The 21,152-nt window shown below is 43.9% G+C and overlaps 1 protein-coding gene across 1 annotated transcript; it reads right to left on the bottom strand.

The window, feature by feature from the left end:
• Window positions 1-2,171: 2,171 nt before the first annotated feature.
• Window positions 2,172-18,283, bottom strand: ATPAF1 (ATP synthase mitochondrial F1 complex assembly factor 1). The gene is made up of 9 exons (XM_066624221.1): window positions 18,012-18,283; window positions 16,939-17,047; window positions 15,345-15,395; window positions 14,630-14,692; window positions 14,268-14,318; window positions 11,571-11,618; window positions 6,979-7,074; window positions 4,230-4,337; window positions 2,172-3,771 (listed from the first exon to the last, which is right to left on the bottom strand). Exons 1-9 carry the CDS (start codon window positions 18,197-18,199, stop codon window positions 3,571-3,573), a joined length of 915 nt encoding a protein of 304 aa, XP_066480318.1. The 5' UTR covers window positions 18,200-18,283; the 3' UTR covers window positions 2,172-3,570.
• Between the last annotated feature and the right edge of the window lie 2,869 nt (window positions 18,284-21,152).

Genomic DNA, 21,152 nt, shown 5'->3' with positions numbered 1-21,152 from the left:
GGGCTGCCCTTTCAGCTGTGACACCTCAGCAGCTGAGAGAAGCCGATAGTGGTGCTGGGAGAGCGTAGAGGCTGAATAAAAAGTTTCTGGGGGCTCCATCTGGTCTGTGGACATTTGACACCCCTGCCAAGACTCTAGAAGGCTGCAGGAGAACAAGAATTCCTGATCTTGTGATTAATAACCCAGTGTGAAAAATACTGACATTAGACCTTAACAGCTTTAAAATTAACAGAAACAGAAGTCGAAGCTGGGATTCTTGTTTCTTTATTTTCAATCTGTACTTTTATCCTTTGAACCAAAGAATTATATGTATGCCGTACTTCAGAATATATCTAACTTTAATATTAGTGGAAATTTATATTGATGATATCGAAACAAAAGTTACTTTCTGACCTAATCCTCATGCGATTAGCGGAACCGTCAATACCCAGTCTCAGAGTGGGGAAGAGATAGTGTTAGAAAATAGATTCTTCCATTATTGGAAGAAAAAACAGCCAACACAAAATGATTACAGGAACTGAAATTATGTCATTGTGAACAACTAAACTGGTAAATATCAAAATAGTTGAATTTTATTTCTGCATCTCTATATACAGGTGTGCGTCACTTAATGACAGGGATTTGTTCTCACAGCCCCATCTGTTACGAGAAAATCTCCTTTTCCCTTCCAAGTTGTGATTTTATATCTGGTTACTAAAATATCATGTAGGCCAAACCTCAACATACAGGCCACAATCAAGTCAAGCCACAAGCACATGGAGTGCACAACCCCCACTTAGCTATATACAAAAGTGTCTCCTGATCCATTCACCATGTATGCAAAACAAGTCGGCTGGCACCTCCGGAGGAAGAAGTCTATTGTTGTGATTCAATCACTCTTAAGTACCCTATGCAAACTGCCTCCAGGGGTTGGCCGAGTTCCCCCACATAGGAAGCCAGTCCTTGCTGATAACTGACTTCTTGATCCTTTCAATGTTTTACATATTCCACGTGCCCCACTGTGCATAGTGAGCATGCACATCCAGATCAGCTCTGGGACACAGCCAGGTCATTCTAGGTCAGCAAAAACCCTTTTAAAAGAGAGGCTCCGAGCACATGCTCTCTCTCTCCGGCTGCCCTTAAGGCAGAGGTCCTCCATAGGACTCTCCACCCCCCCCCCCAACTGCTTCTCAGGACAGGTAACTATACCTTGCATCTGGAACTCTCTCCCTTCTATCCTACCTATTTCTCCCCTTCTCTCCCCATCTTAGTTAGCAACTGGGTTATGCAGATTAGGGACCCCTAAAATCCTTCCCTACAAATTTCCCTTTTCCTAATTTCTTCGGATGCACCAAATACACAACACATGCAACCACCATAAAGCTAGGTACACAGGATCCAAGTACTAGGAACCAAGAAACATATACTTACCATTTTCCATGTGCATTATGTTTACCTGTGTTTTCGTAATAAAAATATAATCGTTGATTGACAGTTTTCTTTCTCCCAGTCTCCTCTTTAAGCTAAACAAGGGATTATCTCTGCATTACGCTGTCTTGTTATCTAGCCTGTGATCCTGAAGTTTCCAAAAGGATAATATAATAATTCCCCTTAAAACGTAACAGCCCTTTTTGGTAACACATCGTCAAGCGACTTTCTTGTTAAACAATGTTACCTTCTCATAATCTCTGAAGCCATAATCATAATTTCTGAGCTGTGCTCCCCTTGCCTCTGGAGGTTTTTCTGAGCCCCACAGAGGCCACAGGCGTCTGCCCTTGGCCTCTGCAGGGCTCAGAATGGCCAAAAAATGTCAACTTCTGGTTTTCAGAGGGAAACAAAGTTTTTTTTTTATTTTTTTATTTTTGTGCCTTAAAGACATTCTGAGGCCCAGGGAGCCCTCTAGGGGCTTATAATTAAAAAAAAAAAATCACTTCCAGTTTCCCTTCTGGAAACCAGAAGTTGCAATTTTTTTGCCTTTGCAGTTATGTATAAAAGCTACAGGGTGATAGACAACCTCATAAGAAAGGCATTTTTCCTCCATGTTCATTCAGGAGAAAGTGCCTGTTTTAACCCAGTTCTGCCCAGCCCACAGGTATACATATTTGATCCCCGTTGCATATATGCAATGTTAGGCAGAAGATGGTGCCCACTGCAATACACTATTATATCACCTAAATAAGGAATGTGTGTCGTTTTCTTCAGTATGATTGCTTTTATTCATAATACAACTTTTAATCAGTTAAAGCATACAACATTGACAGATTTTTTTGTTTCTTGCCATTCTTGCCCCCATTTTCATCACAGTATGAGAATTTATGCAAATAAGTCTAACCTAAGCAAAGGAGCATACTTTGAATATTCAGCTTGAGCACAGAATTTGGCAGAGTGTACTGCACTGCAGATAAGGCAGGACTGAGAATGGCAGGTATGATTCAAACAAATTCTCTTTCAGGAAATATTCCCAAAACCAAAACAGGAATAAATTTTTTTCTATCCCTGGTCTCCTTGCATGGCCATAACATTTACTATACTAGCTAGCATTGTCTCTTTACCATGGATCTAAGGGATTAATCATTCATTTCTGAAACTAGCAAGATACAGTCTTGCACTCACTTGCCTCTACTTCCCCTCTCCATAGTTAGAAAGTAATGTCTGACCTCTGTAATACAGGCCAGATGAGTTTTCCTACGTTTTGAGTGTCTTGGAACTATTTTTGTCCACTTCTTACACAAAACAGGAGTGAGTGTTTAGGTCTCAAAAAGACTCCAACTTATTACATAAAGTTGCAAGAGAGAGAAGAGGCAAGACAACAGAAAAACTTGTATCTAGAATAATGAATTCAGTTTGTGTCTGAATATAATTCATGATCCTTCTTGTTTTAAAGAAAAGATGCCAATATCTCAAACATGTTTTTTAGAGTAATTAAGGCAACAGGGCTTCTCCTTCACCAATTAATGACCTCAACATATTTCTTGTATTGAAAAATACACAGATGTTGGTACTCAAAACCCGTGAAGGAGATTCTCAAATGAAATCTAACTCAATCTGTTGTATTCCCACTGTCATGTTTTTGGTTTGTAAACTTCGTGGGGCAGGGAACTGTTCTTTTTGTGTGCGTTGTAAGGTACCACATACACCAATGGTGCTGTACAAATAATAATAATAATAATAATAATAATAGTGGTTGAATGGATTTTATTTGTAGACTCACCACATCTATCAAATAATAGAGGGCTTTCTCAGAACACCCTTCTTGTTTTTGGTTGCATGCTGAACAAGCAAATATTCAGAGTCTCCATGAATGTCAACATTTACTGACCTGTGCTAGGGGAAGAGTAATTTCAATCACCACATGACGAACATTAACAATCATTCTTTAGTTCCTTCTTTCTTCAGCCATTCAGAAATGAGAGGTTGTGCACGTGTTTCCTTATCAACCATAATCCAAGTAGCCGACTTTACAATATATTCTTCCCATCAGATTCTATCGTCACCCTTTGCACAAGACTGTTTCTGCAGCAGCAGCAAGGCCAGTTCCAGGGTGAGACTGTTCATCACATCTGCTGTTTCTGCTCAAGTCCGCTGCATCTCCTAATAAGAAGATGCTGGGGGCTGCTGCTGAGACCTCAGTTCATCACCAAGTCTGCTCTGTTCAAGTTCTGCGATTACAGACATATACTTAAACTCATCTGGCCGGTGGTTAAACATTTCCACTAAACCGTAAGTCTCTTGGCGGTCTGTTGCATAAAAAAGCTGCACCTGGCTGGCGAGGCACTGAGCTTCTGGCACGCTCTATAAAATTTAAACACACAGGATGTTCAAACTGTTACAGGACCTCTATAATTGAAAGAAATCCTATTACATCAGCTACACTCCTACTTCTTTCTCTAGTCTGAGCTCAGAGATGGGCAGCAGTCTACCTTCCAATTCTCCTGTTTGTATTTATCGACCACTAACTCAGCTGCAATGCAAAGGCAGGTCCTTGCTGTGGCACGTCTATCAAGTAGCTGATCCCATCCCAACATTAGTCATGAAACTGAGTTACCCACCACTGTGCTACAACTCTCCAATCACTACTCCTAACATTTCAAGCAGAGTGCAGGATGAGACAATGAAACACTTACATAGCATGTTCCTTTGCATATATTAACAGCAAAACAGCTTTCAAGAACTATTCCACTGGCATTACTTGTGGCAAAAAAAACACCAAAAAACAAGGCACTTTCCGTTTATGCCCGAGTTTTCCTTACCAAAAACTTAGAATCCATTTCTGCTGTCATCAGTACAATTCCCTTGTCCTCCTGAAGCTCAGGATAATGATACAAGATCAACTGACTAGTGGCAGCTTCTCCTCGGGTCTGCAAAAAATAAAGTGACTCCAAGTGGAAAGGGCATAGAAACAATCCAAGAATATTAACTATTTCACATCAGTCCAACAAAGGGGTCTTGATATCAAATTGCATATAAAGTGACCCTTTAATAAAATATCAAATGAGGGGAGTCTAATAAAACAAACCAAGCAATGAAGTCAAGGCTCTAGTCAATGGACTATGAAACTCCCAGGCAGAGAGGTCACCCACACCATGAGAGAAATAAAAACAATCCCAAGGCTGCCCCCCACATAAATTTGAAGAAAAGAAAAAAGAAAACATGCTGGTCTTCAGAATCAAAGCCTTCTACATCAGGTGTGTCAAACATAAGGCCCGGGGCCGAATGTGGCCCGCGGAAGTTTTTCATCCGGCCCTCAGGCTCTCAGCGGCTGAGCAGTGCTGAGATGTTACTGCTGTAAGGGCAGCCTACATGAAAATTGGCTCTCCCATATCTTGAAAAATGACATCACTTTCTGCCTAATGACATCACTTCTGGCCCTTAGCAGGCATCATGAATGCTGTTCAGCCCTTGGTATGAAACAAATTTGACACCCCTGTTCTACATGATATGCTTACACAGCAGTCATTGCAGAACCACAAAGGGAGAAGTTTTGAACCATATCGTTTTTCCCTAGATGAAGCTTACACAGAAAAGGTATTTAGATGCATATGTTACATCAACATAACACACCAAGGAGTTGTTCACCAAACCCGCAAATTCCATGTTCAACTGGAAGAAACACAAGACTGCTAAATATCAACTTTCTGAAATAAAAACCAATTCTATTTAATATAGTGGTGGCCATCATTCAGAGAAACACGAAGGAGAGATGCACACATACAGTGGAAACTGCATTTTTCTTCTCCTCTCTTGACATGTGTAAGGGACCAGGGCATAGCGCCTAGTATCTATCACACATCCTCCAGCATTCTGCTTCCCTCTCTATTAGGCAAACTGATAGGTGGAGTAACTGCCACCATTTAAAGCTAGGGAGCCTAGACAGAAAGAGAAAAACACTTCTCCCAAGTGAACAGAGAGCCTCCAAATCTTGGGGAGTTCCTTTAAAACACACACACACCCCCCAACAGTAAATAGTAGTGAAAATGAGATTGTTCGAGTCACATGGCACACCCACTCCCTTCTGAGTGAGACTGGACCAGGCAGGGAAGTCAATAAAGATATAAGGGAGCTTATTAAAAGAGGTTACAAGGCTTTGGAGCTACAGGGCAAACAATAGCAGGTGATAAGTAAAAAGGCAGGGATGTTTGGGCAAAATGGAAAAGGGGGGGATAAACGGGTTGGTAAAGAGATTTCCAAAGCAAATCCTAAAGCATCCTAACCTGGATGCATTTTCATTCTCAATTTGCTCACACTGTCCAGAATTCCAGTCCTCTCCAGCACTAGGCTGCCAAAGAAATAAGCACAAGACATCCTGAGCATCCAATGCTGAACCAGGGCAACCACACCCATTTCTTTGCTCCTGGGTTTTATAGCCAGTTGACCTAATTCACCAGAGGGATGGCTCATTTGGGGGTCACCTGCAGTTTCAGAATTTCCCACTCCTCATTATCATGTGGGCTTCAAGATCCAGAAAGATGCCTCAAGGTCATGTTTCTTTTGGTCACTGGTCAAAGGGAAGGTGAAGATACTCAAACAAAGGACAGCAACGAGGACAATGGAGGAATAATGGATACTGCCTTGGGATAAATCAACAGCCTCTCAAACAACCACTAAAGCCTCTTGGAGCCTAGACATGTATATAGTAGGTGGAAAGCTAGCCAAAAAAAGGGGGGGGAGAACAATCAAAGTTTTCATCACAACAGAGGGTTTAAAATATAGCTTGAAGTGCAAAATCCAGTGGGCATGGATTGGAAATAAAATGCAAAAGTTTCACTGTATGCATTTTAGTCCCTTGAACTCACATTAATAGACTCACAGGCTCTTGGTCTAGACATAAAAGGTAAAGATGACACAAAAATGATCAACATAGGGAAATAGAATATGAAAACTCAAAGAGGCCAGTTTGGGAACATTTTAAAGGAGGGTTATCTTCTATTTACAGAAGGAGGGAAGTATCAACAGGAAATGCAGACAAGGGCATACTTTATTGCAGAGGACACAGAGCTGGCTCTGAGAACAACAACTGCCCTTCTCCAATTTAAGCCCCCACACATTCCATACTATTTAATCATCCAGTTTGGTCTTGCCAAGGTTTCGTTTCTGGGAGGATTAATATGGTAGCTTACCAGTCAGGAAGAAAATGACTGGTGGTCATTTCAACAGAGATTAGTTGTTTAGAAAAGCAAAGCTGAACACTTTCTAAACAAACATGGACTGCTTTAGGAGACCAATGGCAAGAACCAAAAATCATTCTGATCAGAATGGACAAGTCAAGGAATAACATATTTTTTACACTGTCATTGCAAGAATATTAGAAGAGGATGCTAAAAAATTGGAAATAAAAAAGCTCCACACCAGAAATAATGCTGTTTGATACATTTGAAGCTATTCAAGTCATTCTATAAAACATATTGAGGTTCATTGTTTCATGTGGTGATGTAATTTGAAAGGATCTTCAGCTTGTATTGCCAGGTGCCTGGCAATCAACCTTCAAAACAAGTCACCTACCTGAAGATTAATGAGAGAAGCGAAGTGGAGTTCAGCTCTTGACCACTGTCCCACAAAAAATTCATAGCCTTCCTTCCTCGGCAATGCATACAGAAACTGGTGAAAGTTCAAAAATAAAGTTCAAGTCTAGCTCAAGACAAAATCAGAACAGAGACCTCACAAAGCAGCCTTTGCAGTCCCAATAAATGAACAAGGTAGAGCAGATTAGATTGCAAAAACGAATTATTTTTGTGCCTTTCCAAATGCATTTCTTTTAGCTAACACTCCAAGCCATTTCACTAAAGGAATTGACATGGGCACAGGCAGACCTTCATCAGAATTCTTAGATTTTAAAAGCAGTTACCTGGGCCTTGGTCTCACTGCATCTCTTGAACTAGATCTCACGCAGTTTGCTGAATAATTAATCATTTCAGAGTTCTGAGATTAAATGTATTCCAAGGTTTATTTATTGCACATGTATTTTGTTGCTCTTCTAAGGACCAAAGGACGATGTACAAGGGGTTATTCCAGCTTACCTTCAAACACCCTCAAACAGTGGGAGGTATGTTAAGCTGAGCAAGTGTGCCTGTGCCAAGATCATTAGGTTACAGCAGTGTTTCTCAAACTGCGGATTGGGATGCACTAGGTGGGTTGCGAGCCAATTTCAGGTGGGTCTCCATTTCAATATTTTATTTTTAATGTATTAGGCGAATATGTATTAATATTAATATATTATGTTACAGGCCTGTACTTTTAACAAGCTACTATGCATATTTTTTTAACAATTATAGTCAATGGGACTTACTCCTGGGTAAGTGTGGGTAAGATTGCAGCCTAAGATTGTTAAAAATTTTCCTGCCTGATGATGTCACTTCCAGTCATGACATCACTTCCAGTAGGTCATGACAGATTCTCATTCTAAAAAGTGGGTCCCGGTGCTAAATGTGTGAGAACCACTGGGTTACAGCAATACCCTGACTTTCATCCACTATCATGACACATTTTGCTCTTTCAGCCATTTTCAATTATAACCACATTTCAACTGTTATCCACGTGCTGGTCTCTTTAGTTCAATTTCATCCAGCCTTCCACAAACTTATGTTTATTTTTTGTTTGTTTATTTAGGTTTCACAAGCAATTGCATGGGCTATATAGTTATTTATGTCTTTTGCCGGCCAAAATAAATTTGCAAGCTAAATAAGGCTATGCTTTGACCTCATCCATTTTTTACTTTCATCCATGCTCTGGTTTCTAACCAGACAAAAGTGCAGGGTATTGCTGTACTTGCTTATATAGTGCCATCATAGCACACAATGGTGCTTCAAATGAAATAAAGAGGCATTCCATGTCCATCGTGCCTCTGCCCCAGGACGTGTGCTAGAATTTAGACACTGACACAAGGAAAACAACAAAGGGGAAGAAGGCAGGGATAAACAGGGAGGCAAATGCCACAGGCATCATGCCTGCGGGGGTGGCACAGCCATCCTTGCCCACCAGCACCCATTTTTATCATTTTTTTAATTGTGTATTGGCAACCTTCAGTCTCGAAAGACTATGGTATCGCGCTCTGAAAGGTGGTTCTGGCACAGCGTCTAGTGTGGCTGAAAAGGCCAATCCGGGAGTGACAATCCCTTCCACACCGGGAGCAAGTGCAGTCTGTCCCTGGTCTGTCTCCCTGGCTATGGGCCTTCCTTCTTTGCCTCTTAGCCTCAGACTGTTGGCAAAGTGTCTCTTCAAACTGGGAAAGGCCATGCTGCACAGCCTGCCTCCAAGCGGGCCGCTCAGAGGCCAGGGTTTCCCACTTGTTGAGGTCCATCCCTAAGGCCTTCAGATCCCTCTTGCAGATGTCCTTGTATCGCAGCTGTGGTCTACCTGTAGGGCGCTTTCCTTGCACGAGTTCTCCATAGAGGAGATCCTTTGGGATCCGGCCATCATCCATTCTCACGACATGACCAAGCCAACGCAGGCGTCTCTGTTTCAGCAGTGAATACATGCTAGGGATTCCAGCACGTTCCAGAAACCGGCAGCTCCACCGGCTTCTTCCCCTTTTTAAAAAAATCTCCTCCTGAAACCCAGAATCTAGCAATTCTGCACCACTCTGGGCTGCCCAGAACAGTGCAGCGGAAAGAAAACAGAGACCAGCTGAGTTGATGCAACTTCAGAGTTGCATAGCATTTTTCAAACTGTGGATCGGGATCCAATTTCTGCAGAGCCTCCAATGGAAATATGTCTGACGGAAAAATCAGATAACTAATTGCCTCAAGTCTGAGGATAGTCAAAAATCAGATAGCTGCTAACTGTCTGCAAAGAACTGAGCTCCCGCAGTTTGTAAGATAGCTACTAACTGCCCCGCAAACAGGTGAGCTCCTGCAGTCTGCAAGCAGGTGTAAATATAAAGAGATAAATGAGTGTCATTTTTCTGGTGTGGTTCCCCCCCCCAAGTCCATCAATATCAGGTAATGGGGGCAGGTGAAGGTTGGGTTACATAACTACTCCTCTCAAGCCTTAAGGCTATTCATTAGGACTCATTAAGAGAAGTGGGTCGGGTTTTTTGAAAATAAAATATTAGTAAATAAATAACTTATTTCTTTCTAGATAATCTTTTTTAAGTCCTGTAAAGCTAGGTGGGTCCTGATAAAGTGTCATTTGAAAAGTGGCCCTGGTGCTAAAAGGTTTGCGAACCATGTTGGCAGATCAGATGGGTGGCTGCAAGGAGGGAGGAAAGCTGAATAAAGAGATCAGTGATTCCCATACTTAAAGCACCCCAACAAGGATCTGCAAGGGCAACAGGGAGAAGCCATGATTTTTGTCATATACTTATTTGGTTTGAAAATTCATTTGCTCTTAAATGAATTTCTTCCTTATATGCGACCATAAAGTATGCAGAACCTTGCTACTACTCCCTTGAGTGCCTACGTGCTAGACTGATGTACTCTTACATTACAAAAATACAGGCATGCCCCTGTATCCATGAACCTCCTGGTTGTTAAATTAAACTGTGGAAATGGGTGAATTCCTCTGACGTTACATTTTTTACCTTCTCAGGTTCAGAGGACTCTCCAGAAGGGGCTCTCATGGGGGGAGGCTGTGGACCTGATCCGCAGATAAGTGAATCTGCGGACATGGGATCACCCCCTAATATAAATGAGAGCCAGAATGGAGTAGCGGTTCTGGTGCTGGGCTTAAAACTGGAAGATCCAGATTCAAATCTCTGCTCAGCCATGAGGCTGTTTGGGTGACCATGGACCAGTCACAGTCTCTCAGCTTAACCTTCCTCACAGTGTCGTTGCAATGACAGAAGGAGGGAAGGAATAATGTATATCACCCAGAGCTCCTTGCAAGAAGGGTGGTATGAAAATGTGAATAAATAAAGATACAGGGATTCTCCATCTCCCAATACATCTATGGGCACAATCCTAACCAGGTCTACTCAGAAGTAAGTCCTATTTTGTTCAATGGGAGACCGCATGGGAATACCGGGTGCTGTAGGCTTATACCATAGTCTTTCGAGACTGAAGGTTGCCAACCATTTCTCCCAGGAAAATGTGGTTAGGATTGCAGCCTATATTACTTAACTGCTACACTCAGTTCAAAATATTTTATGGAAAGCCCACAACAACCAAGAAAATCTGAATACAGTTGCAGCCTCTTTATTCATGATATTTTTAATTGCGAATCTGACTCGACGTAGGTCCCCAGGACCTGCATGGAGCCAGACTTGGCCCTACCTGAGCCTTCTGGAGGTGAATGGAGAGCTGTGCTCCAGTCGCCTCCAGAGGCTTTTCTGAGCCCCTTGGAGGCCGTGCACAGCCTCTACGAGCCTCACAATGGCCTCCCAAGGTCCTAGAGGCACTTTTGGTTTTTGGCTGAAAACCAGAAGTGCCACTCTAGGACATCCAGAGGTCCTGTGGAGCTTCTGTGGCCTGTGGAGGCTGTGCACGGCCTTCATGGGCCTCATAAGAGGCTCTGGAGGTGACTGGAGCACACCTTCCGTCGCCTCCAGAGAAGTGGCCTCTGAGGCTTTCAGGGGCCTTTCTGAGGCCTGTGGAGGCTGTGTGTGGCCTGCACAGGCCAGAGGTACTTCTGGTTTTCGGACAAAAACAGGAAGTGCCTCTCTAGGACCTCCAGAGGCCTTTCCGAGGCCTGTGCAGGCTGCGCACAACCTCCATGGGCCTCAGAGGAACCTCTGGAGGCAACTGGAGCACAGCTCTAGTCACCTCTGGAGAACTTGGAAAGGCCTCCAGAGGTCCTAGAAGGGCACTTCTGATTTTCGTCCGAAAACTGGTAGTGCCCTTCTCGGACCTCCAGAGGCCATTTTGAGGCCCGTGGAGGCTGCGCGCAACCTCCACGGGCCTCAGAACAGCTCCAGATGCAACAGGAGAAATGCTCTGGTCGTGTTCAGAGCTGGGTGGAGTCCAAATTTCACATGACTTGGTTTCATGCGAAATTTGGTATTCGCATGGTCTCCAGGAATGGAACCCTCTTGAATAATGAGGCTCTACCTGTATTGAGTAATCTATCAAGTTCCTATATTGAGAAGAGAGCAAGAACACAAACAAATGCCCCAATCTCCAGACAGGAGAAACATATCAAGATGCAAGGGCAATACTTACAGATGGGCAGCTCTGAATTCGTTTCCACATCACATCAAAAGTCTTTCCCTTTGGGAAGGAGAAAGAAAGATGTTTAAATAGCTGTTGCCATGGAGACACTAATGGTTCAAGTGTTATAGTTCACAATTACTGAAAACACTGAAATCCTTCATAACCTATTCACTTGAAGTGGCTTACAAACACACAATAGTTGAACTTTTAACAATTACAGAAACAAGATAAATCACAGCCTCAATCCCCATGAGAACTGACAAGGGATTAACACCTTCTGTTAACTCACCTGAGTTACTCACTTCTTAAATCTCACCTGAACCCAAAGTTTCTCAGAGTACCTTCTCTGGCTTTCTCAGAGTACTGAAACTCCTTCAATCAGCATAGCTGACTACTATGCCAGGTCATCATAAAGAAAGACAAAATGAAGGCAATTCCATCTCTCCCCAGTCAGATGACTATACATAGGAAGGCATCTTCTCGAAGATTCTGGTCAATCACAACCCAAGGTCTCTCGAAAGGTCTAGAGAGGTGATTCAAACTGTCCAATAGTAGTACTATCTGTCCAATAGGTGATACAATCTTGTCCAGTAATCTGTCCAATCGTCTTCCCCCCAATCAGGGAACTCACAGCTGCAGCCAGTTTCTAAATAGGACAGCCGCTGGCGTAGCTAGAGGAAGCAGCAGCATACTAAGTTTTGCAGGGAGCCTCCCTGCAGCCTGCAAGCGGCCCCTCCCCTTGGGTGCCATTTGCCTCTATTTCTCTCCCCCCCCATGGCTCCAAAGGGGAGGGGAGAAGCTGCTTGCACACGGCAGGGAGGCTCCCTGCAAAACTTAGTTCACCACCCCCCTCTAGCTACACCAGTGAGGACAGCCAACAGTTTTGGCCTTGAAAGTCCTCCTTCCTTGAAGGAAGCCTGGATTGCACAGGTGTCTTACTGAGAACTATTCTAATTAGCAGCCATTCCCATGGTACTGGGAGACATAAGCTTCTTCCCCCACACTGAATTCCTGGAGTACTTCAAAACCAAGTAACTTTCAGCGTATGTCATGAGTATCTGCCCTCTACCTGCACCCCTGGTTTCTTCAGCCCTGTACGTATTGTGAGTTTTTTTGTTTGTTTTTAATATAGCTGGTTTTCCTTTTGGGAAGCCTGTGGGTGCAGACTGGGGCGACGGGGCATGACTACAAGCAGTGCGCAGAGACCACAAGAGGTAAGCTGCTAATCAGTTGCTGCTGATAACAGGCTTATTGTAATTCTAGCCAGGATATTTTTCTCCTGCTCCCTCTGAAAAGATCATTTATTAAAGTGAAAGCTTGCAGACCATTCCCCTAACCTTTCTTTCCTACAAGAAAGCCAGTCTTCATCTGCATGTTTTTGAAATGCATGCTATTTCGCAGGAACCCCCACAAAATTGAGGGCTTTCTGCAGATATGTAAATTTATACAGGTGGTTCCTCTTTATCCAAGGATTCACCCCATCAGGAATACCAAACCCTTGTATAGTCAACCCTGTATATCACCCATGCAGACTTCCCAGATGCGACTGAAACCTTGTTCCAGTTGCACCTGGGAGGCTTTCAAAGCCTCAGAAAGGCTGTGCGCCACCTTGCACAAACTCTTCAAGACTCAGAATGGCCCCTGGAGTGATTTTCAGGTGACTTCCGAATTTACTGGATGTCACCTGAAAACTGCTCTGGGTGGCTTTCAACCTGTCAGAGGCTGCGTGCCACCTTGTACAGCCTCTCCAAGGCTCAGAAAGCTACCTGGAGTGGTTTTTGGGTGACTTCCAATAAATTTGGAAGTTGTCCGAAAATTGCTCCAGGGGCCATTCTGAGCCTCTAAGAAGTCGCTCAAGGTGGCGTGTGGCCTCTCTGGGGCTCAGAATGGCTCCAGATGTGGTCGGAGCAAAGGTGGGCTCTGAAAATTGCGGGTTCCATTATCTGCTATTTTTAATATCTGCAGGGGTCCGGGAACAGAACCCCCGCGGATAAAAGGCGCTCCATCTGTAGTAGATACTCTGTCCCAATGAACACTCCAATTCAAGTTTTATATGTGCTTGAATATACAGGATATGAAGTTCCTGCCTATGCCAGTGGAAATATTAATTCCAATGGAGTGATCTAACCTACACACACAGGAATGGGGTCCTCCACTCTGGTGAATAGCAAATCTCTGGCACCAATAAGCAACATTGGGATTTGGACACTCATAAGTAACAGAAAGTGTACAGCTTCTTGTGTGTTAGTATTCAGTACTAAGAAAACAAAGAACTAGGTGTCTGATAATAGGCTATTGTACTATGTGCTTTGCTGTTTCCGCTTATGTCAGTTTGCTATTTGAAGTTCCATCATAATTCTTAAGGGACTAACGTACCAATCCTATCCAAATTTCCAGTACCAATGCAGCAGCAATGCAACCCCAAGATAAGGAAATAAATGCTCCCTTACCTTGAAAAGGCCTCTGTTACTGCATGTCCCATCACAGAATGCAGTGTACACCCCCTTGGCCAGCTGCATCAGAGCTGGAGAATTGGGCTCTAAGGCTATAACTTCTGAATAGTAATGCCTAGGATTGCACTGTAATCTTAAAAACCTTCCTTAAATAACGTTAAAGCACCTGTTACACTGCAGCAAAATGAACCATGCTTAACATACCCTTGAACTCTTAACAGTATTCATGATGCTGCGTATGAACTTTACTTACAGGAATAACGGCATAAACTGTATCTTCACCAGAAAAATACTGCTTCCATATCTGTGAGAAAAAGGACTACATTCAATCCATAGTCACTGAACATTAAAGTAATCCTAAATAAATGCCTGATCAATATATTTCAATGCGACACTCACACCACACTTCAAAGTGGCAGAAAATCCATATTTTATACATAAGTATATCTCTATGTATGTATGCTTGTTAATTTTAAGTTCTTACAGTTATTTGTGTTATAAACTTGGGCCACAGCAGCTTTTATATGTTTACACATAACAAAAATGTTGTGGCCAGTTCAAGTTTACAAAATCTTTCCAGTCAAAATACATTTCTACCATTTCTGCTTTCGTCACCTGTTTTATTTCTTCAGGCTTCTTCTGTTTCATCATCTCAACATTCAGTATAGAATCCAGTGTCTGAAACAAATTGCAACACTATTGAATCCAGTGTCTGAAACAAATTACATTATTGTAGTCCTGCATTCTTATATTCTAAGAAGGAAAAGAGAAAATGATGAACACTTGCAAACCTCTGCTCCCCAACGCAATTTGGAGCTTTAACAGAAATTATTAGCATGCATAAATGCACATTCTCTTCTACATAAATAAGTAAAGCAAACTCCCATAATAGGGGAGGAAGAGAGGGAAGGGTGGTCAGAAATCAGTGGCATTAAACTTCTGCCCAGAGAAATGAGGAGGAGACAGGAAGTGAAATGCCTACACAAAGCGAATATAAGATGAAGTCTAGAGAACAGAACTTAAGAACAGCCCCACTGGATCAGGCCATAGGTCCATCTAGTCCAGCTTCCTGTATCTCACAGCGGCCCACCAAATGCCCCATATTTGGGGCATTCCCCACATTCTGTAGTAGACCCCTTGAAAAGTGCACCAGTCTGAGTGCTCAGGGCCACACATAAGTCAAAGGCTGAATAGGAACTGAAATTGAGGCTTCCCAATTTGAGGCCTCAGAGTTTTACCTATTGGACAACACTGGCTTTCCCTGGCATAAATAAGAGCAAAGCAAAAAACCAAAAACCAGAAAAGCTGCTTAGCGTAAATACCTTCCTACCTTATTTTTGGTGAATCCTTTTTTTGATTCTTTGGCACTCAATTCCTGAAACTAAATATTAAAGATTGGTTTTTAATTTGCCACCCTTCATATTACCAATCCCCATTCCCTAAGGCATGAATCTGTATCCAACATTATTGTAAAGTACGTTTCTAATGTGCACGTTACATTGTTAAATATACATTCAGGTGAGACACTGTGAGTGTACAAAAATGCAGTGAGTAAAATATCCTCAACGTCTCTTTAATACCCATTAGCAAATAAATCTATCTTTGCTTGACAGGTGGCCCTCACATCTTATGGGAGCCACAGGCCACATAGATTCGCCAGGTTCAGATGAGCCAACAATGTCATGGGCTCCTCCTCATCTTTCCTTGTGTATTCAGCTAAAAACAGTGCTTCCTAGTTTGTTAAACAAGTTTCCTGCCAAAAGTCCAAATCAGGAAACTGTTTAAACTACTGCAGTAAATCAAGATTTTCAAACCATAGTTTAATCCTACATCTATTTTTCGCTAGCTGTGATGAAACAGTTGTGGTTCATGCTGGAGGATTTTCCCTCCAATTGAGGTGCTTTAGGGTCCAAGGGGAGCTAGCCAGGGCCAGAAAGTCACCAGTCCTGAGGAGGCCTGAGTCACCAGGCCTGAGGAGACTCTCTTCCCCCACATCCCGTGGGCTTCTGACTGGACAGGACAGGGACAGCCCACTCTCTGGAGATCAGATTGGAAGGTTGCTGGGGAGAGCCCCCAGGTACTTAGAAAGGAACCAAGCATCAGCCAGGACAGAGCATTAGGTTCTGTTTATGTTGGCCTGTCTCCTCCAGATATAAAGAGCTCTAGTTTCCTCCTGCTTAGGCCAAGTGGAGTTGTGATTCAGGTTCTCGGCCTACAGTCCAGCAGGGCCTGCACATGTGAGGCTTTCCTGCAGAGCCAGCACCATTTAGGGGACCTTTATCTGTGAGCAAACAAGTCTGCTTTGTATCGTTTTTTTCCCTTCTTATTATTCCATTAATCTTATTCCCTTCTTGTTAATCCATTTGTTAATAAACCCTCTTTATTTAAAGCCTCTGCCCTGTACTGTGATCAGTGGATTTGTCAGCCTTCCCATTCTGCAGGTACTACTGTCAGAGCAACAGCAATAACAAACCTGAATGATATTATCAGAGAGAGGTTTTGCTCAGGAAAGCCCTCTGGGAACTGGATTGGGTTGGCAGCAGCAAACTAAAACTACCAAGACTTGTCCCACTAAGCTGCACATCCAAACCCAGTAGAAGAGTGGAATGAAAGAGTGGACTGAAAGGGAGGAAGTGCCTGGCACTAGGTGCTACTGGCCTAGATTAGTGGGTGGTCACTGGAAGCCCCCCTTGCTCTTTATGACACAAGCAAAGGTTAAAAAGACTTTCATTCAATTCAAAATGGACTGATCTTCAAACACCTTTGGCAGAAATCTAGTCTTTGTACAACCATTTTTACAGTGTGCATATGTATGGGTTGATTGCGGCAATCGGAAAATGCTCAATATATACTGGGCATGCATTAATCCAGATTTCTAATTGTTGAAAGGTATCAGACAAGTTAGATTTAAATATTTGCCTTGCCTTCTTCTCCATAAGTCTGAAAAATTCTGCTTGCTTCGAGTCTCCCACTGGCTGTTTTTTCATATCACTAGCCTTCTCCTTTTGGGCTTCAAAAATCTCTGGATTGGATCTGAATCAAAGTTAGAACTAGTAAACAATCCCCTTTAGTCACTTGCGTACTATTAAACAGACACTTTTATTCACAAAAAATAACATGGCATGGTGGGTTACAACAGGTCATAACTAAAGTTTACCATTACAGACAATACTGGGAAATAGATTAGGATAAGAAAAAGCAACTTGGCCAGATTAATCCCGTAAAAAGAATGAACAATAGCTGACAAAGAAGGTTTGTGGAAGGAACACCATGCCCAACAACACTGGGGGCAGCTCCCACATCAGTGGAGAGTGTAGATTAAATTTAGAGCCGAGGATCAGCAGAGCAACCATATATGGGGAGTACTCTTGGCGCAGGCGCGGCAAAAAAGAGTTTTGAAAAAAATGTGTTGTGCAATCCTGCTCCTTCCATGTAGGTTTTCTCGGGAGTCCAAAGCGGATTTTGGCTGCAATCCTATGCACGCTTTCCTGGGGGTAAGCCCCAGTGAAATCAATGGGGCTTACTGCTGAGTAGACACGCATAGGATCGGGCTCTTAAGAGCTTTTTTGCACAGCTGCTCTTAGCACCCAATCCTATATGCATGTCTGCTCAGAAATCAGTCCCATTAGAGTCAATGGGGCTTACTCCCAGGAAAGTATGCATAGGGTTGGGCTGTTATTTCTTGTAACACAGCACACGGTGGCAGCCCTGAGAAGGTAAACAGTGAAGGAGAAAAGGACATTGGCTGCTAGGTTGGGGGATTCAGAGCCTCTGCAGGTCTACTCAGAAGTCAGTCCCATTATAGTTCATGGGGCTTCCTCCCAGGTAAGGGTGGACAGGACTGCAGCCTCGGAGCCCAAGCCTACGCAGGTCAACTCCGCAGTAGGTCCCATGAGAGTCAGTGGGGCTTCCTCCCAGGTAAGGGTGGCGAGTGTGCCTGCGGAGCCCCCCCTGCCCTCCAGATGGGGGTGAAGGCGGCTCGCCCGCCCCGCCTTACTTGCGCAGCTGCTGGATCTTGCGCTGGTACTTCTCGTAGAAGGGGTTCACCTCCAGGCCGCTGTCGCCGCCCGCCTCGCGGACCCCCCTCAGCAGCGGCCGGGGCAGCAGGAGGCCCAGCGGCCGGAGGGCGGCGAAGCGCCCCAGGAGGGCGCCCCGGGAGAGCTGCTGCAAGTGACCCGCCGCCATGGCGCCCTTTCCGCCTGCGTGCCGCGGGCGGCGCCTCCCCTTCGCGCAGCCCTGCAGAAGACGTGCCGCCGCCACCCCAGGCCGCGAAGCACGCGTCTCGCAGCACGTGGGGAAGGAGGTTTCACGTGCACTTCACGTGCGTGCGCCAGCAGTGCTAGAGCCGCAGCACGCGGCCCGAGGCTGCTCCATCCCAGGCTTCCGCGTTCGGAAAGAAGCCCCGCTGGCTGAGAGCCCAAGCCTGTGCAGGGCTACTCAGAAGTCAGTCCCACTGTAAGTGTGGAGTCCAAGCCTATGTAGGTCTACTCAGAAGTAAGTTCCTGTAGTTAATGGGGCTTACTCCCAGGTAACTATGGATAGGATTGCAGCCTGAGCACAAACCTAGGCAGGTCTACTCAGAAGTAAGCCCCATCATAGTCAGTGGGGCTTACGCCCAGGTAACTGTGGATAGGATTGCAGCCTAAGAGCCCAAACCTATGCAAGTCTACTCAGAAGTAAACCTTACACCCAGGTAACCGTGGATAGAATTGCATCCTTCCTCCTAAAACATCTAGTCTGCCTAGAACTTGCAGCTTTATGTTGGCTTCCAGGAGAGCACGAACTTTACTTGGAAGTCACCTGCATTAAAATCAATGAGATTTTATAATGGCCCCAATAGATAAAGGGTTGGGATTCAGTTTTTGCAGCCCCTGGGATAAAGGCAACAATCGCTGCCATGTACAATCCTCTCCTGTTCACCTTGCAAACATGATCACAGCCAAGGAGCAAAACCATGCACAAAGCCAGTACTTGTTGTATCAGTTACAGTATGTATAGCTTTCACTGAACAATTCTGTTAGATATTTGGTAGCCCAGACTGAGAATGGTCAGCATTCCCAATAGGAAATACAGCCTTAGCTAATGGAATAGGAGAGGGAAGTCTTGTTTTCCATCTAGACTAGAGTCAGACCACCAAGAAGCGCAATCCTAAGCATGTGTAATCCCATTGTATTCAATGAGGCTTACTCCCAGGAAAGTGTGTATAGGATTGCAGTCTAAAAGGAAATGCCCTCCCTGCAAGGTTTTGTTAGCTGAAAGGGCCACTCTTTGATACAAATTGTGATCCACTGTTTTGCATCCATTCATTTCAGGCCCCCAGGATACCTGACTTGCAGTGAGAGCACCCGAAGAATGGTATCTTAGCTGCCATTGTTGCTCTGGAAATTCCGGAGTGTTCAGAAGTGTAAATTCTGGAGCATGCCATTCCAGTGGTAGTTACTACTTACTCATCTGGTCTTTAAGTTCTCCTTCTTTCCCTAGATAGGGAACACCACACAGTGGCCCAAACCCACGAAGATACAGGTTTGACACATTCCTGAGGGTCTGTCCAGATAAATAATGATTATATCAGCTGGTAAGAACTCATATAGCCCCTTTTCTGAATTATTGACAAATTTTTAATTTTGTGGAATGTCCAGGCTAGCTTAGGACCATCTGGCACATGAGGCACCATGCCAAATGCTACTCATCTTTCCCCCCCCCCCCCATGCTTGGCCATGCCCCAGTCTCTACCTTTCTCATGCTCCCTGCACTGGAAAAGTGAAGAGGAACACAAAGCTGAGGAGGAAGTGGAAAGAAGCAAGTTGTGGGCTCAAGTGTCTCCAATAACATTTTCCAGTGGGGGGGGGAGGGAAAGAGGTGCAGCAGTGGAGGCTAGATGGCAGACAGAAGTGTCCCCCCATTTGCTGCTTTGAGGTAAATGTCTCAGCGATGAGCATGCTCCGTTGAAAGTGGCTTTAGAAGCTATAACAAGCAGATGTGTGGCCAGCTCTGATGTGGCGTATATGACTGGGGAGGGACATGGGCAACATTGCATGAGTGCACACACACTTTTACAAGATCTGTGTACTGAGAGAAATGAACACGTTCCTGCTTTTGACATTACTTCTAGAAGCAGCTGTTCAAAGTACCTAAACCAGTCGTTTTCAACCACTGTGCCGTGGCACATTGGTGTGCTGTGAGTAGTCCACAGGTGTGCCACAGGAATTTGGGGGTAGGTTATTTATTAGTAGAGCCAGTAGGAGATGTGAGCCCCCCACAGGCAGCAGGGTGTGCCTTGCCAATTGTCAAAAACCTGATGGTGTGCCCTGATCATTTTAGTGCCTTGTCAATGTGTCCTAAGATGAAAATCCCTGACCTAAACTATTGGCCAATATTTATTACCAGTGCTTGAAGAAGCCATATAGAGGAAGCTCTTGTGAAACAAAAATTTAAACAACAAACATTTGCACAAAGCATGCCTAAAGCACATTCTTTGCAATATTCCCACAAGATTGGATCTGGCACCAATAATGCAATATTTATTTATATATTTCATTTTTTCACAGTTTTATATCACCCTTCACCCATGGAGCTCAGGAGCACATAGTTCTTCCCCTCCTTTTTGTCCTCACAACAAGTGTGTGAGGTAGGTGAGGCTAAGAGAGAGTGATTGGCTCAAGGTCACCCAGGAAGCTTCATGACTGAGCAAGGACCTGAACTTAGATCTGCCGCCTCTAAGTCCAACTCCAAACCACTACACTGTCCTGGCTCTTATTCCATTCTCTTCCCCCCTCCCCATTCTCATCCCAATATCCTCCCCAACAGGGTAGAACAGCCTTGCATCTATTTGACCCTTATTGTCTTAGCATAGATAGATTTTTGACCAATACGATAAGATTAGCTGCTACCCAAGGTGACTGTCTCTTGTGAAGTTATATGACACATTGTGGTATAGCAGTTCAAGGAAGCCACAGGTTGACATCCCTGCTCATAGATGATGAAGCTACTTTATTAGCTTGTTCACATCATATGATTGAAAATGTACCCTAGATATTTAATAAATGCAGTATAGTATTTTTAAAACTGCCTGTAGTTAAAGGTTATTTTTAAAACTGCCTGTAGTTACTTTTTAGGACAGGAGACTGAATTAAACAAA

Source organism: Tiliqua scincoides, chromosome 4, assembly GCF_035046505.1.
Source record: "Tiliqua scincoides isolate rTilSci1 chromosome 4, rTilSci1.hap2, whole genome shotgun sequence".
Taxonomy (NCBI): domain Eukaryota; kingdom Metazoa; phylum Chordata; class Lepidosauria; order Squamata; family Scincidae; genus Tiliqua; species Tiliqua scincoides.
This window is presented reverse-complemented; position numbering and strand designations above follow the sequence as displayed.

Excerpts from the sequence above, each read along its gene's own strand:
- ATPAF1 (XM_066624221.1), bottom strand. The coding sequence starts at position 18,199 with ATGGCGGCGGGTCACTTGCAGCAGCTCTCCCGGGGCGCCCTCCTGGGG. Across the intron at positions 7,075-11,570 it reads GAATTCAGAGCTGCCCATCT|TTTCTGTATGCATTGCCGAG; the intron begins GTAAGTATTGCC and ends AACTTTCACCAG. Across the intron at positions 4,338-6,978 it reads CTTCTCTCATTAATCTTCAG|ACCCGAGGAGAAGCTGCCAC; the intron begins GTAGGTGACTTG and ends TATTTTTTGCAG.